The sequence below is a fragment of the Acartia tonsa genome, chromosome 2, assembly GCF_053477335.1.
Source record: "Acartia tonsa isolate MP-2025a chromosome 2, ASM5347733v1, whole genome shotgun sequence".
Lineage (NCBI taxonomy): Eukaryota > Metazoa > Arthropoda > Copepoda > Calanoida > Acartiidae > Acartia > Acartia tonsa.
The window spans coordinates 44440064-44453319 of record NC_137261.1 but is presented as its reverse complement, the minus strand read 5'-3'; the positions used below and the strand labels follow the sequence as shown (position 1 = coordinate 44453319).

General features: G+C 30.7%; 2 protein-coding genes across 8 annotated transcripts in view; both read right to left on the bottom strand.

Moving 5' to 3' along the window:
* Nucleotides 1–13256, bottom strand: part of LOC145311943 (glycine receptor subunit alpha-2-like) — a 52966-nt gene that overhangs the window by 3028 nt on the left and 36682 nt on the right. For 5 of the 7 annotated variants that reach the window (XM_080151007.1, XM_080151008.1, XM_080151006.1 and 2 more), the window contains 2 exons: nt 1687–1762; nt 758–840 (listed from right to left, as the gene is read on the bottom strand). In XM_080151007.1, the coding sequence (XP_080007133.1) occupies nt 758–840; nt 1687–1762 (159 nt within the window). The remainder of the gene's footprint in view (nt 1–757; nt 841–1686; nt 1763–13256) is intronic. The other 2 variants (XM_080151010.1, XM_080151012.1) reach the window with 2 other exon arrangements.
* Nucleotides 11978–12506, bottom strand: LOC145311944 (tryptase-2-like). The gene is made up of 2 exons (XM_080151014.1): nt 12279–12506; nt 11978–12209 (listed from the first exon to the last, which is right to left on the bottom strand). The coding sequence occupies exons 1-2, from the start codon at nt 12345–12347 to the stop codon at nt 12033–12035; spliced, it is 246 nt and encodes an 81-aa protein (XP_080007140.1). The 5' UTR covers nt 12348–12506; the 3' UTR covers nt 11978–12032.

The window sequence follows — 13256 nt, the reverse complement described above, 5'->3', positions numbered from 1 at the left end:
TGGTTATTGTCAAACAGTTGTCCAATGTCCTTAAGATCGCAGCAACTACAAGCTAACACTATCTATGATTACAGAAAAATAAAATAGTTAATGATAATTAAAATAGTTATGAACAGTTATAGATTTGAGATTTAAGTACACCTACATAGACATTGTTTTATTTCATTGAAATTTTTCCTCATAATTATGTATGTATGTATGTGTGTATATGTGTGTGTGTTTGTGTATTCTATATTGAAAATGACGGTAATCAGACAGGACACTTAGTTTACTCATGAAACTTAATTACATCCCATTAATAACATCTGGGACAGGTTTATGTGTTTGAGGTCTAGTGTGTGGGAGTTTGCCTGTGGGTGTGTGTGTGTGTGGGTATATGTGTGTGTGTATATGTGTGTATGTGTGTGTGTGGGAGTTTGCCTGTGTGTGTGTGCTGTGGTAATTTATGTGTTATGCTTTCATGTGGCTTTTTATAGGCAAATCTTCTCTACACTTTCCTAAGTTGTTTCTCTACAACATATCTGGGGTTGTTGGCAAATCTAACTACCTGTCTATCTATCTATTTCTCTATTATTAAATTCTGACTTTTTATCTTTCTAACTATCTATCTATCTGACATTCTAGCAACCTAACCATATATGTATATTGTATATCCTTACCTACAATGTTCATCTGATCATTGTTGCATTGTGGCTTTCTATATTTATATCTAGCTATCTATCTAACTAACTGTCTATCCACTCAACTACCTCCTTACCTCCAATATTCCTCAGCTAATTGTTGCATTGTGACTGCTTGATGCGCTGGCGACTTCTCCTCCACCTCGTATTTGAAATTCTCCTTAAAACGGGTCTTGCCTAATTGCACAGTGGGCCAGGGGAGGGTATGATTTCAAAACATTGGCCATGTTAGGAAACAAATTATATTTTGACTAGGGCAAGAGATGGATATTGTAAGCAATAACAAAAGGTAGAATTTTTTACAAGATAATTAGGGAAAAATATTCAAAGTAGTGTAAAAATGAAAAGAAAAAAGGTTAAAAATAAAACAAAAGTGGGCAAGAAAATGGAACATAGGTTTGTGGCTCAAAGTGCAATGAGATACAGACTACGTAGTTTTCTTTTTTTCTTTCTTGAAGAATTCAGATTTTCAACTAACATTTTTTGTAATTGATTTTACTGTGTATTTAAAGCTAACTTTTGATTAAGTTAGTATCATATAAAATAAATTCTTAGGCTTGCCTTATCAAATGTTAGTTGATAATCGATTCTTCATAATTTAGTTTTGGGTTTTGTAGGAGTAATTTTACAAATATTAGATATCTTTATTTGCCAGGAATAATGTATAATGATTAGACAAAATTATTCATAAATTATTTTGGGATCAGATAACTTAAGGAGATTTAAAACTCCAAAACAGCACATTTGGGTATCTATTGTTTGGAGAACATTTTCTAAATAAGTTTTATAGTGATATTGTAAGTTCCAAAAAAAATTCTGAGTTATATGGGGGTAGTTTATCTTGGGAGTGTAGGATGCCTTTCCCAAAATTAGTTTAAAACCTTCCTAAGGCCTATTAGAAGAAAATGTAGTTACATTTATTTCATGGATAGCAAAATCTTTCATTTGATATGCACAGACAAACATCCTGTTACTTTTGTAAAGTAAGAATAAAATAGAGATCTACCTTACAGACTATTTTAAGATTGACTCTATGCTGACCAGAAACATATCTCTGCTTCTTGAACAAAATGGCAGCATATCTGAACATATTTTTAATATTTACATAACCAAAAATATTGAAAATATAAATATTTGATATATATGCAAATTTAAAATATGCATTTACATGTAAAACAATGGTTTTCTATTTTTTGCATACACAAAATCAAAAGAAATTGGGCTGTACCTTTGAACATGTACTTAAATAAAAATATTTGTGTGAAAACATATAAATTTAAGATGATAGTACAAGTAAAAGTTTGGTAGGTAAACTTTGAAGTTCTTAAACTGTGTTATAAAATTGTATAGAAATATCTTGTAAAATTTAAACATTATCAAACACATGAATAAATTTATTAATAAACCTACAACCTAATTTAACTATATTGCATCAAAAATACAATAATTATTTATTATTTAATACCTATATTTGCGACAACTTTTATTTAATGAAATCTTCCAATTTTTAACATTTACAAAATCGGTGGCCCTCTCGGACGGGATTCGAACCTGGGTTAGCCAGATAAGAAGTCACACATTCTATAAATAAGCTATATGCAACTTCAAAGATTGGAAGTAAAAATAGATAAGGTAGTAAAAATAGTATGATTCACGAAACCTCGAAGTTTTATTCACGAAACCTCCAAATACAAATTTTTAGGTACGGAGGTTTCGTGATATACTCTCTTTGAGTATCGAGGTTTATTGATAATTGGGGTATATGTATTTTGAAGATTAAAAAATTTAGACAAGTTTTTGAACAAAAAAAAGCTAAATATAACCTAAAGAATCAAATTAAAAAAAAAATTACAAATCTACAAAATACAAATTTTTAGGTACGGAGGTTTCGTGATAATCTTTAACTAAGACTAATTCAAATATTTTTTTGTTCGATTCAAGTCGGAAGGTTGTCAGTTCGAAACTACCCAAACACTAAATATCATTTTCACTCTCTGATATAATAAGTAATATTTGGTAAAAGTTTACTTATTTACATTGTAATAACAGTCACTTAAAATATCAAAAAGCTATTTTTTTAAATTTGTTTTTCGTAAGGTAGACAAGGAAACGAACTGAAAAAAAAAAAAATCAAATCCGGGAATTGAACGCCCGATCATGATAACCACACACCACCACTTTCCCACTGAGCTATGAAGAACACCAAGAATCGTACATAAAATTAGAAAATGTATAAAAAAATTATGTCTTATAGTATACAACAAAAATTTGGTGTAATTTAATATCGGCGTAATAGTTTTAGCTATTATAATAATTTCAATTTTTATCCCCTCTTATAATATTCAGAGATTAATAGTCGGGGATTGGAAAATGAAAGAAAAAGATTAATAGTAGGGTAAAAGACAATGGAAGAAAAATATTAATATTCAAGGAAAGTTCAAGGAAAGAACAATGGAAGAAAAAGAAGGGTTGATTAATCCTTATTATTAATTTTGTTTTGGGTTGTAAAAATATGACAAATTTTTGTTTGTTATTAATGCAGCTTTTGTGGCACAGGGGTACGGTGTAAGGCTGAGGTCATGGTTTTCCAAGATCGATTCCAGACAGGGACATTAATTTTCAAATTTTTTTTTTGTTTAACATAACAGACTGAAAAATATATTTAACATCTTATTATATCCAGTTTTCTATGAATATAAAAATGCACAATCATTTCAGATTAAAGCCAGTGTTATATAATAATAGTTAATAATACGATACTTTAAATAACTATTATATTACTCGCCCTACCCTCCAAACATACAAACACACAGACAAATATCCTGTTACTTTATAAAATTTTGATTTTTATATCCGTTTAAACGGTCGCTGATGATTGAAAATTACGCAACCTACGAATTTCTCTCTCTCTCTCTCTCTCTCTCTCTCTCTCTCTCTCTCTCTCTCTCTCTCTCTTTCTTTCTCTCTCTCTCTCTCTCTCTCTCTCTCTCTCTCTCTCTCTTCTCTCTCTCTCTCTCTCTCTCTCTCTCTCTCTCTCTCTCTCTCTCTTTCCTCCTATAATATTAAGTATCCCTTAAAGCTTATAGGTCGCCGGTTCAAAACCCCCCACGTAACTTATCAAGAATTCCAGTTCCATTGCCCGCATGTATAATAAACTATTAAAGCTATCATCCATATAATAAAGTAACAGAATGTTTATTTGTCTGTCTGTTTGTTTGTGACAAAGGATCTCACTAACCCCTGAACCCATATGGTTCTCCTTTACAGGGTAGCTTATCATAGGTTCTGGGAAGGTTTCTAACTATTTTGGAAGAGGGTAACACCACCCACCCAAGAGAAATCGTTCTGGGAAAAAATTACCCCCCCCCCTCCCCCCTCCACACAACAATATCTTTCTTTCTCTTTCTCTCTCTCTATAAAGATAAAAATATTTTTTAAATACCCGAGGTGGTTTCGATCTTAGGTGCTTCAGACTGCTTGGATAAAATATTAACAATAAAACTTATCCACTGAGCTAAAGAGGAAAGCTTTAATAAAACCATTAATTTAAACAATTCATATAAAGTATTCTTTAAAATATTTAGGGCCATGGAAGTCGGTTCGAGGCTTGGCGATAATTTTTTTTTAATTACCTTTTTAAAGATATTAAGGGACTTCAAAATTAGTTTTATTTTATTAATTACAATGTCATAAAAATAAATATTCTTTAGAATATTTAGGGCCAAGGAAGCCGGTTCGAGGCTTGGCAACATTTTTTTTTAAATTGCTTTTTTAAAGATTTTAAGTGACTTTTCAAAATTAGTTTTAGTTTTATTTTATTCATTTAATAAAAAATTCAATTTTTTTTAAAGGAAATAAAAAATGTTTATCTTGACAACAAGAATTGAACCACTGATCTTCATACCCCATTCTCTCATATCATACCACTAAGCTATGAAAGAATAACTAAAAGATGCAATATCAATAATGTATTATAACAGAAGGAAACAATAATTTTCACTAATTTATCTAAACCTGGATGGTACATCCAGGCATTTCTAGTATTAAATTATAGACAGCAATCCAAGGATATTAAAATGAAAAAATTAAGATTGAAACCAGTTCTGTTAGCCTGGGATGACAAACTGTTAATGATATTTTATTTTAGTAATTGTGGAAAATTGTCTAAAATACAATTATATACATGATTTTTCTGTATGGCTGAGAACCAGTTCTAATCCAGCGGATATAAATCAGTTTGGAAGCCAATCTGAAAAATATATCAAACGAATTGTTTTTGATGCTAAGGAAGCTTAAGTTGGGTTCTAAGTATTTATCAGAAACTATTCCTCAATAAAAACATTTTTATTAAATTCAATTAATTCCCATATATATTCATATGAACTATGCTTTCAAGATAAAATCATTTTTGATTTATTGAGTGCATTAAGCAAATTAGTATGAACTGATTGCAAATTATAAGCTGATGAAAGGTTCAATTTTCTAAGTCACCATCCTGAGCAGATAAATCAGGATTATGGACAGCACAGGACTAAAACTGCAAGGTGTTCAAAAAAAGTATACTTTACAAATTTTTTTATAGAAATTATTAAGAATAATAAAACTGAACTTGAAAATTTTTTTTAACAATTGAAATTTAGAAATATCTATGAGCAAAACAAATTTTTGATTTAATTTTTTTGTTGATTTTATAGCTGGTTAAGGGATTAAATCAAATTTAATTGTAATGATGCAACTTTCTGCAAAGTGTAAAAATTTAAGCTATTATTTTGAAGATGGCCTTGTGTCGGTTTGTAAAAATGTTAAACTGCAGCCCATAGCCCTCAATAGATTCAGTCTTTTCTTCTCATATTTTATTCATTCAACTTTGGAAACTAATTCCAATATCAAATACACACACACACACTCTTGCAAAGAAAAATAAAAGAAATATAAAGACAATCGAATGGATATTCATTATTGAATCAAATGATCTCATCAAATATCAATATTGTATAAATTTTAAGATTACATATTTAACATACTTCTTAAGTGTTTTGGAGAAAAAAATGTCTTTTTAGTCTGCTTTACCTCACTGTGTATTAATGATCGATATATTATGACGTGGATATGATGTTGCACCAGATTTTCAACTAATAAAGTGAACTCACAACTGGCTGAAATAACAATACCCCGCATCCAAAACCTTTACCCCATCACCTCCTCTCCAACTGGATTAATGAACTGACCAATAGATAAGGTCTATGTTAGCAACCTCGATTGACGCTAATTTTTACCCTGCCAATATATCCATATATATTGTATATCCATTGTATCAATATGTCTGGACCTGATTTGTTGCCTGTAGTTGTTCAACTTTGCGTGCAAGATGCAAGGTTAAACTAGAAATATAGGGCCAGGGCTAATATTCATTATTAATTCTGTTCTTAAGTGTTGGGTCTAATCCCTAGCTTAATACTTAATAAATTATTTAAGAGGTTTTGTTCAGTATTCTATTTATAGATAGCTTAAAAAATAAATGTAAAATATCGAGATTTCTTATTAGTAAATTGGACCAATAAGACCTCAATCTGACATATTTTCGTAATAAAGGCATCTATTTTTTTCATTTCCTCCTTATATAAAACGTCAGCTATAAATAAGGAGATTTCACCGCTCGTATTATCGGCATAAATCATATGTGAATAAATATAAACAATTTAATTTTCAAGTTGGACGGGTTATTGTGCCTGACAGCTTATCTAGGGTAATAAATCTAGTCTTTAAACATTATCGTGTTTTAATAACTATTTTTGTTAGTTAGACTTTAAAAAAAGGACTAAAAAATGACAAATCTAATGTGTCATAAAAATTTTGAGATTAAAACTGATGTTGATTTTGTGATTTTTACGATGCTATACATGAATTTACAATATGACTGCGAACCGGTTTTATCCAATTATACATAGTGGTAAGTTTTTTTTTGTCTGAAGCTTAATATCTCTGAAAATACTGGTTTGACTTGGAAACACTTTTGAGGGAGGCTTAATTAATATCCAGGGGGGGGGCGGTGGGTTAGGCTATTCTTGCTCTCACTCGTTCTTCCCTAGATTTTAGGGGCGGAGCAACTAGTGAGGACTATAAATCTTTATATATCAATCTTAATTATTTCTTATCGAGAATTTCGGCAAAATTCTTTACATTTTTCTCATTTCTGAAATACTTATAAAACAACTTTACTTCACATTGTCTGTCTGTCTGTCCGTCCGTCAGTCCGTAACGCTATGGGTGAAATGTTATTTTATCAGAGGCTACTAAAGATAGACTGTTAAATATTTTTTGTGAAGATTCCCTAAATCAATAAGTATTATGTATATAATTTACTTAGTCCGTCGGTCTATCAGTCATTCTATCAAATGGCAGAGTCCCTTTCATGACAACGCCTCTTAGGGGCGTTACGTCTTATTTTCACAGTAGATTTTCTTCCACTTCTAGCCCCTGAAAGACGCTCTAACACTGCGGGGCCAATTGCCTAACCCGAGGGACAATCACCTGGTCTAACATAACCTATCCTAACCTAAAATAACTTATCGAAAATATGACGAAAATCACCTTAAGAGGCGTTGCAACGAAAGGGACTATACTTAAATTTAAGATATTTAAACATTCAAAGAACATATTTTAAAAAAATTATTCTTGATTTATGGCAACCAAACATACATTTTTAGTAGCGAAGCTACTCTATAATTTGAAATGTCCGTCTGTCCGTCTGTCCGTCTGTCCGTCTGTCCGTATGTCCGTCTGTCCGTCTGTCCGTCTTAGTTTGGGGGAAACGTGATTTTCTCGGCTCCTATAAATGATAAAAGGCTGAAATTTTTTGACAACATTTCCATTATCAAGGAGCACAATTAACTATAAAACATCAATGGCGATAGGACCGCTTTTTAGCAGGTTTTAGGCTATTTTTGTATTTTTCACATTTTTCTCCATTTCTTTGGTGTTTATGGTCCGATTTCCAAAATTTTTTTAGTTATAGAATCAAAATTAAATTTCCTGTCATTTCAAGAAAACAACTATGACGGTCAGACTGCCTTTAAGCAGGTTTAAGGCTATTTTGTATTTTTCACATTTTTCTCCATACCTTTGGTGTTTATGGCCCAATTTCCAAAGTTTTTCAGTTATATATATCAAAATTAAATTTCCTTTCGTTTCAAGAACACATCAATGGCGGTCAGACTGCCTTTTTGCAGGTTTTTGGCTATTTTTATATTTTTCACATTTTTCTTCATATCTTTGGTGTTTATGGTCCGGTTTTTTTAAAATTTTTGCAGTTAAAAATATCAAAATTAAATTTCCCGTTGTTCTGAGCATCCAGTATGTAATTTACTTTGACCGTCAGTCTGTTAGTCATAGTACTGAAATATAAATAAATATTAAGAAATTAAAAACAAATGTTGAAAAGGTTTCGTGATTTTTTCCTAATATACATTTTTTTGTCAAGTAATATCTAAATTCTTATTTAATTGTTTATGCTTCGCTACTTATGGATGTTGCCATCCTTGTTTTAGTTGTTATTATAAAATTATATGTAATTCAACGCATTTTTATGATGTATTTCAGAAGTTTTCACTGGTTATTACTTGTTTGTTTTATTTAGAACAAAACTATTTAAGCTTATTATTATTTTTGGACACGATTATCCCTGTTTCAATAAAATTGCATAACCAAAATTTGAAAATGAAAACCTAGACTGAAAAAAGGAAAAATTGTAAAACAAATGCAAAAACAGATTTTCTTTATAAACAACAAAAATAGAATTCTCAAAATTTTCAAAAAAAAATATTAAAAGTAAAATTCGTTGTCTGTTGCAAAATTTTACAAAACATAAACAAGTTTTTTTTGGTGCATTATCTAATAAAAAATATTTTAATACCAAAATATTCCCACCATTTTTGTTTCTATATCTTATCAAATTCAAAATATTTCATTTATCGTCAATTGTCTTATCCTTTAAGATCTCTGTCTATTGAATTTCAATGGTCAACATGTATAGCAACATAATTAGTCTCTTAAAGAGAATGTGCAAGAATTTAGCAGTTTCTGACTGACTTTGGGTACTAGCGCACAAAATGCCGCTAACTCGTTTGTTAGTTTTGAATATTGCAGACAAGTATCAATAAACTTAATTTGTTATGATGTGGCTGGTTTTAACAATTTTTTTCTCTCCAGAAAATATCATTTAATAGATAAAAATTTTATTGTGATATTTGTTTAATAAACAATCTAAGAATCCAATTAAATTTTGGGTTATGGGGCTATGGGTTGAATGGGAGATTTTTCTAGTTATTAATTACATAATGGTTACGTCAGTGCTGGTAATATAATTTTTAAATGAATGCCTTTTTTTTGGAACTTTCTTCTTATTTTATTGTTTTCTGTATTGTATTAACTGTCCCTTAAAAATTTCCTCCATATTTTCTGGATTAATCTGGATTTCAAGGTCTTTCAGCAAATACTCTTAAATTGAATTAATTGCCCACTGTCCCCTCCCTTACTTCCTGAAAAAAATCACAATACAAGTCAATCTATGTAACCCTTTCCAAATTTCAGACATTACAATGGAAATGGTATACGTGTATATATTGCCAGGGGACCTCAGAGCTGTGAGTATTTCTTTTTCAAAGTACATGCAAATCTGTTGCAATTTCCAAGTAATAATATATCGATTATTACGACATACTTTCCCGCTTGCTAAATTTGACAGTTATTTTATCTTAAAACAAACAGAAATATTTTTATTTATCATTTAAAGGGTGAGCAAAAAAAAATGCGTACCTTTTTAAAATTGAAATTGCGCGGCTTGTGTTAAAAGTAGAAAAATGTTACGCATACTGTTAGAACCGCTAAGAAGTTTTTTTTTTGGAAATATAAGAACGATTCCTGTGCTACGCATAGTTTAGGAGCTACATGTTTAAATGTCCCAACTGATGTAAAACTTGACTTGCGAGTAAATTTTAAAATATAACTACAAATTTGAGAAGATTTTTTGCAAAAAAAGATGCCTACATTTTTAAATTTCAAATTGCGCAGCTTGTGTTAATAGTAGAAAAATGTTACGCATACCGTTAGAACCGCTATGAACTGAATTTTTTGGAAATATAAAAACGGTTCCTGTTCTACAAATAATCTAGGAGCCAGATGGTAAAATGTCTCAAAATTTACTCGCAAGCCAAGTTTTAGGTCAGTTGGGACATTTGAACACGTAGCTCCTAAACTATGCGTAGCACAGGAATCGTTTTTATATTTCCTAAAAATAGACTTCTTAGCGGTTCTAACGGTATGCGTAGTATTTTTCTACTATTAACACAAGCCGCGCAATTTCAATTTTAAAAAGGTACGCATTTTTTTTTGCTCACCCTTTAATATCTAGAAAAGGGGTCTCTTATGCAAGCAATCTTCATTCTTTTCGTACCGGTAGAGATTAATACTTTTCTATAATTAAGACCAGGTTCTATTGGAATAATGACCACAAATTGAAGAAAGGTCCGTCGGTTTCACCCAAAATGCATAGTCTAGTAAAAAATCATATCCCTTATATTAAAATATGTTGAAAAGTAAGGGGGGTTGTTTGTTGGTTTATTATTATAGTTCAGGTTAGATAAGGTTAAACTCTCAACTGGGTGGCCCCACTTTATCAGAAATTAAATGTTTAAGACATTTATGAAAACTGCGTAATATTAAAAGAATAAGTTTTGGTACATAACATATGATTTATAGCTACAAAAATGTTTATGTTATCTAAACCAATTAAAGGGCTGAGGCTATCATTTGATTTTATTACATTTTTGGAGGATAGGGGCTGGATTCTCCTACGATTTCAAGTGAGCTTCTTGAGAACCCTCACCAAGCACCATCTACTTGTAATGAGATGGGATACTCTAAAAGACCTTTTAGTCCTAACTGTGCAGGGTAATGTGTTGCGCCTGTCTACATGCCAAAGCATTCCCCTTACACTTACTATTAGTGTCACGTGCCAGACATAACAGCTGATGGTACAATATATAATGTCTCTAGTGCGTTGCGGTTTGGTCCAGATTCGAACCCGACACTAAGAGATATAAGTTTTCCGGAATTGTAATGTAGGGAGTAGATTTGAAATCTGCATCAAATTTCAAGGATTTTTTATAAAATTCGTTTTTTGTATAATTCTTTATCTAAAAGCGGAAATACAAATTAAGTTAATTAATTTTGGCATCCGTGATTGGTGGATTTAAAAAATCTGCGCTCTGATTGGATGTCGTACATCATTCAACCAATTAGAGCGCAGGTAGTTTAAAATCCACCCATCCTATTGGTCAAAATTAATTAACTTAAAATGTATTTCCGCTTTTAGATAAAGAATTTTACAAAAAACGAATTTTATAAAAAATCCTTAAAATTTGATGCAGATTTCAAATCTACTCCCTACATTAAAATTCCGGAAGACTTATATCTCTTACCCGACACCTCTCCGACTGCAGACACGCTACCTTTTACGCTAATGCTACGCGTTAATAATTGTTACATAGTAGCAACACTAAAATGCGTAACACCCATTTAGCACCCCATCTTTCCTCTTTAATAGGATGACACACTAATATTAGCCACACCTGAGGTGCAAACTTAAGTGGGCCCCAGGTGCAATCTCTTTTGTACCCCCCCCCCCCCCTCCCTCTATTACCCCATCCGAAAAATGGCCCCAGTATCTTGTATTAAGTAACCAAATGGAATTACATAAAAGTATATAGGTATTCCCAATTCTATAGTCATAATTAACAATAAGCCAAAGAATAATATTTATAGAATATTACACATGTCTTAAACAAGTAAGATAAATTATTATCAACAGATTTGTGTGATTATAATACTTTTTGTGATATATTAAATTCTAAGACAGTTGCAAATTTTCTGACAGGCACCATAAATTTGCAATTATTCAAACAATTTTCTTTACTTAGAATCTATTATTAAGTTGAGCACTATACAATTACTTAAATAAACATAGTTGTGGCTCACAACATTGCAATTAATTCACTAACTTCAACACTTATACAACTAAACTCTTATAAACTATTGCACTTTTTATTTTACCTTTTTATTAACTGATAAAACTTTTAATTTATCAATAAATTTATGTTTTATTTTAAAAAAATATTATAATGACCTCATTCTAATGAATAAAGTAATATAGTAATCAATATTCTTGATTTAAATTAAAAAGGTGAATTTTAAACCTTTCTTTTGAAGTTTAAAAGTTTAAGCTTTTTGTAAAAGCAATCATTTGAAATATTTATTAATTGAATCAATGGCAACATAAAAGAGGAACAAAATATCTTAAGCAGGAAGTTTGCATTCACCATCTTTTATGATTTCTCTAATCCAATCAAGGTATGCTGTAACTCTTGTAAAAACATCTGGATCTTCATATCCACAACCAAAACCATAGCTAGTTATTCCAACAACAACATAATGACCATTTTCATCTACAGTCAATGGCCCACCACTGTCACCCTATAGAAGGTTTAGAACATTAAAATCAAGATGTTTATAAAATGTTTCTTGTAAGAAATCAATGTATACCTGGCAAGTACCGGTATTTGGAGAAAAAGCACACATTTTAGTTTTATCTACTTGACCATAAGGTGCCATACTTCTCAAACATAGTGGTGTTTTTCCGTTCAAAATGTTCAAATTGGTGGCTTTAAGTTCACAGCTCCCACCTTCATCATTTGAAACAATTCTCCCCCATCCAGATGCAAGGCCTTCATTTACTTTTAACTGTTAAAAGGATATAAAATTTTTTTTCTACCTTTCTAGATCTTATATGTTCTCTTCTATTATTTCCTTTATGATTCTAAACAATAGTTGTGTTACTGGTTCATGAACATGCAAAGATTGAAAGTAATAGATAAAATAAAGGGTTTATTAGAAAAATATCAGGACAAATTAACTAATGATTGTTGAGGTTTTAGTGAATCTTTTACAAGCTTAAATATACTACTAAAAATTTTACAAGACTCAGAAAATAATACACTATGAAAAATGGATTAAAGTTAATTCCTGTTTTATCTGTGTAATCAAGCGTTGATGATGTTGGAAGACAAGCTGGTTGAATTCTTTTGTTAAACTTTATTTTTGAAGAAGTTTTTATCAGAGCTATGTCATTTACAGGAATAATTCCATGCCTTGTTGAAATTGAATCATAATCATTGTGTACAATTAACTTCTTCACTTTAATTCTGCATTGATCAAGTTCTTTTTGGCTACATGTATTATGAAGACCAATAAAAACATGAACTGAATTAGCATCGAATATATTTTTCCTATCATTAACTACACAGTGAGCAGCAGTAAGAATGTATCTTTCATTCAAAATAGATCCACCACATGTATATGCAGAATTATGGTTTGTAAAAACGTATAGATACACTTGATATTTGAGACTGCGTGGCTTAACTTTAAATCCATTAATGATTCTATTTGTATATTTTACAGGAGCACAGCCGCAAGAGTTGATTTTTCCTTCGTTTGAAGATATTAAATGTATGATAATAAAAA

Excerpts from the sequence above, each read along its gene's own strand:
- LOC145311944 (XM_080151014.1), bottom strand. The coding sequence starts at position 12,347 with ATGGCACCTTATGGTCAAGTAGATAAAACTAAAATGTGTGCTTTTTCT. Across the intron at positions 12,210-12,278 it reads CAAATACCGGTACTTGCCAG|GGTGACAGTGGTGGGCCATT; the intron begins GTATACATTGAT and ends AACCTTCTATAG.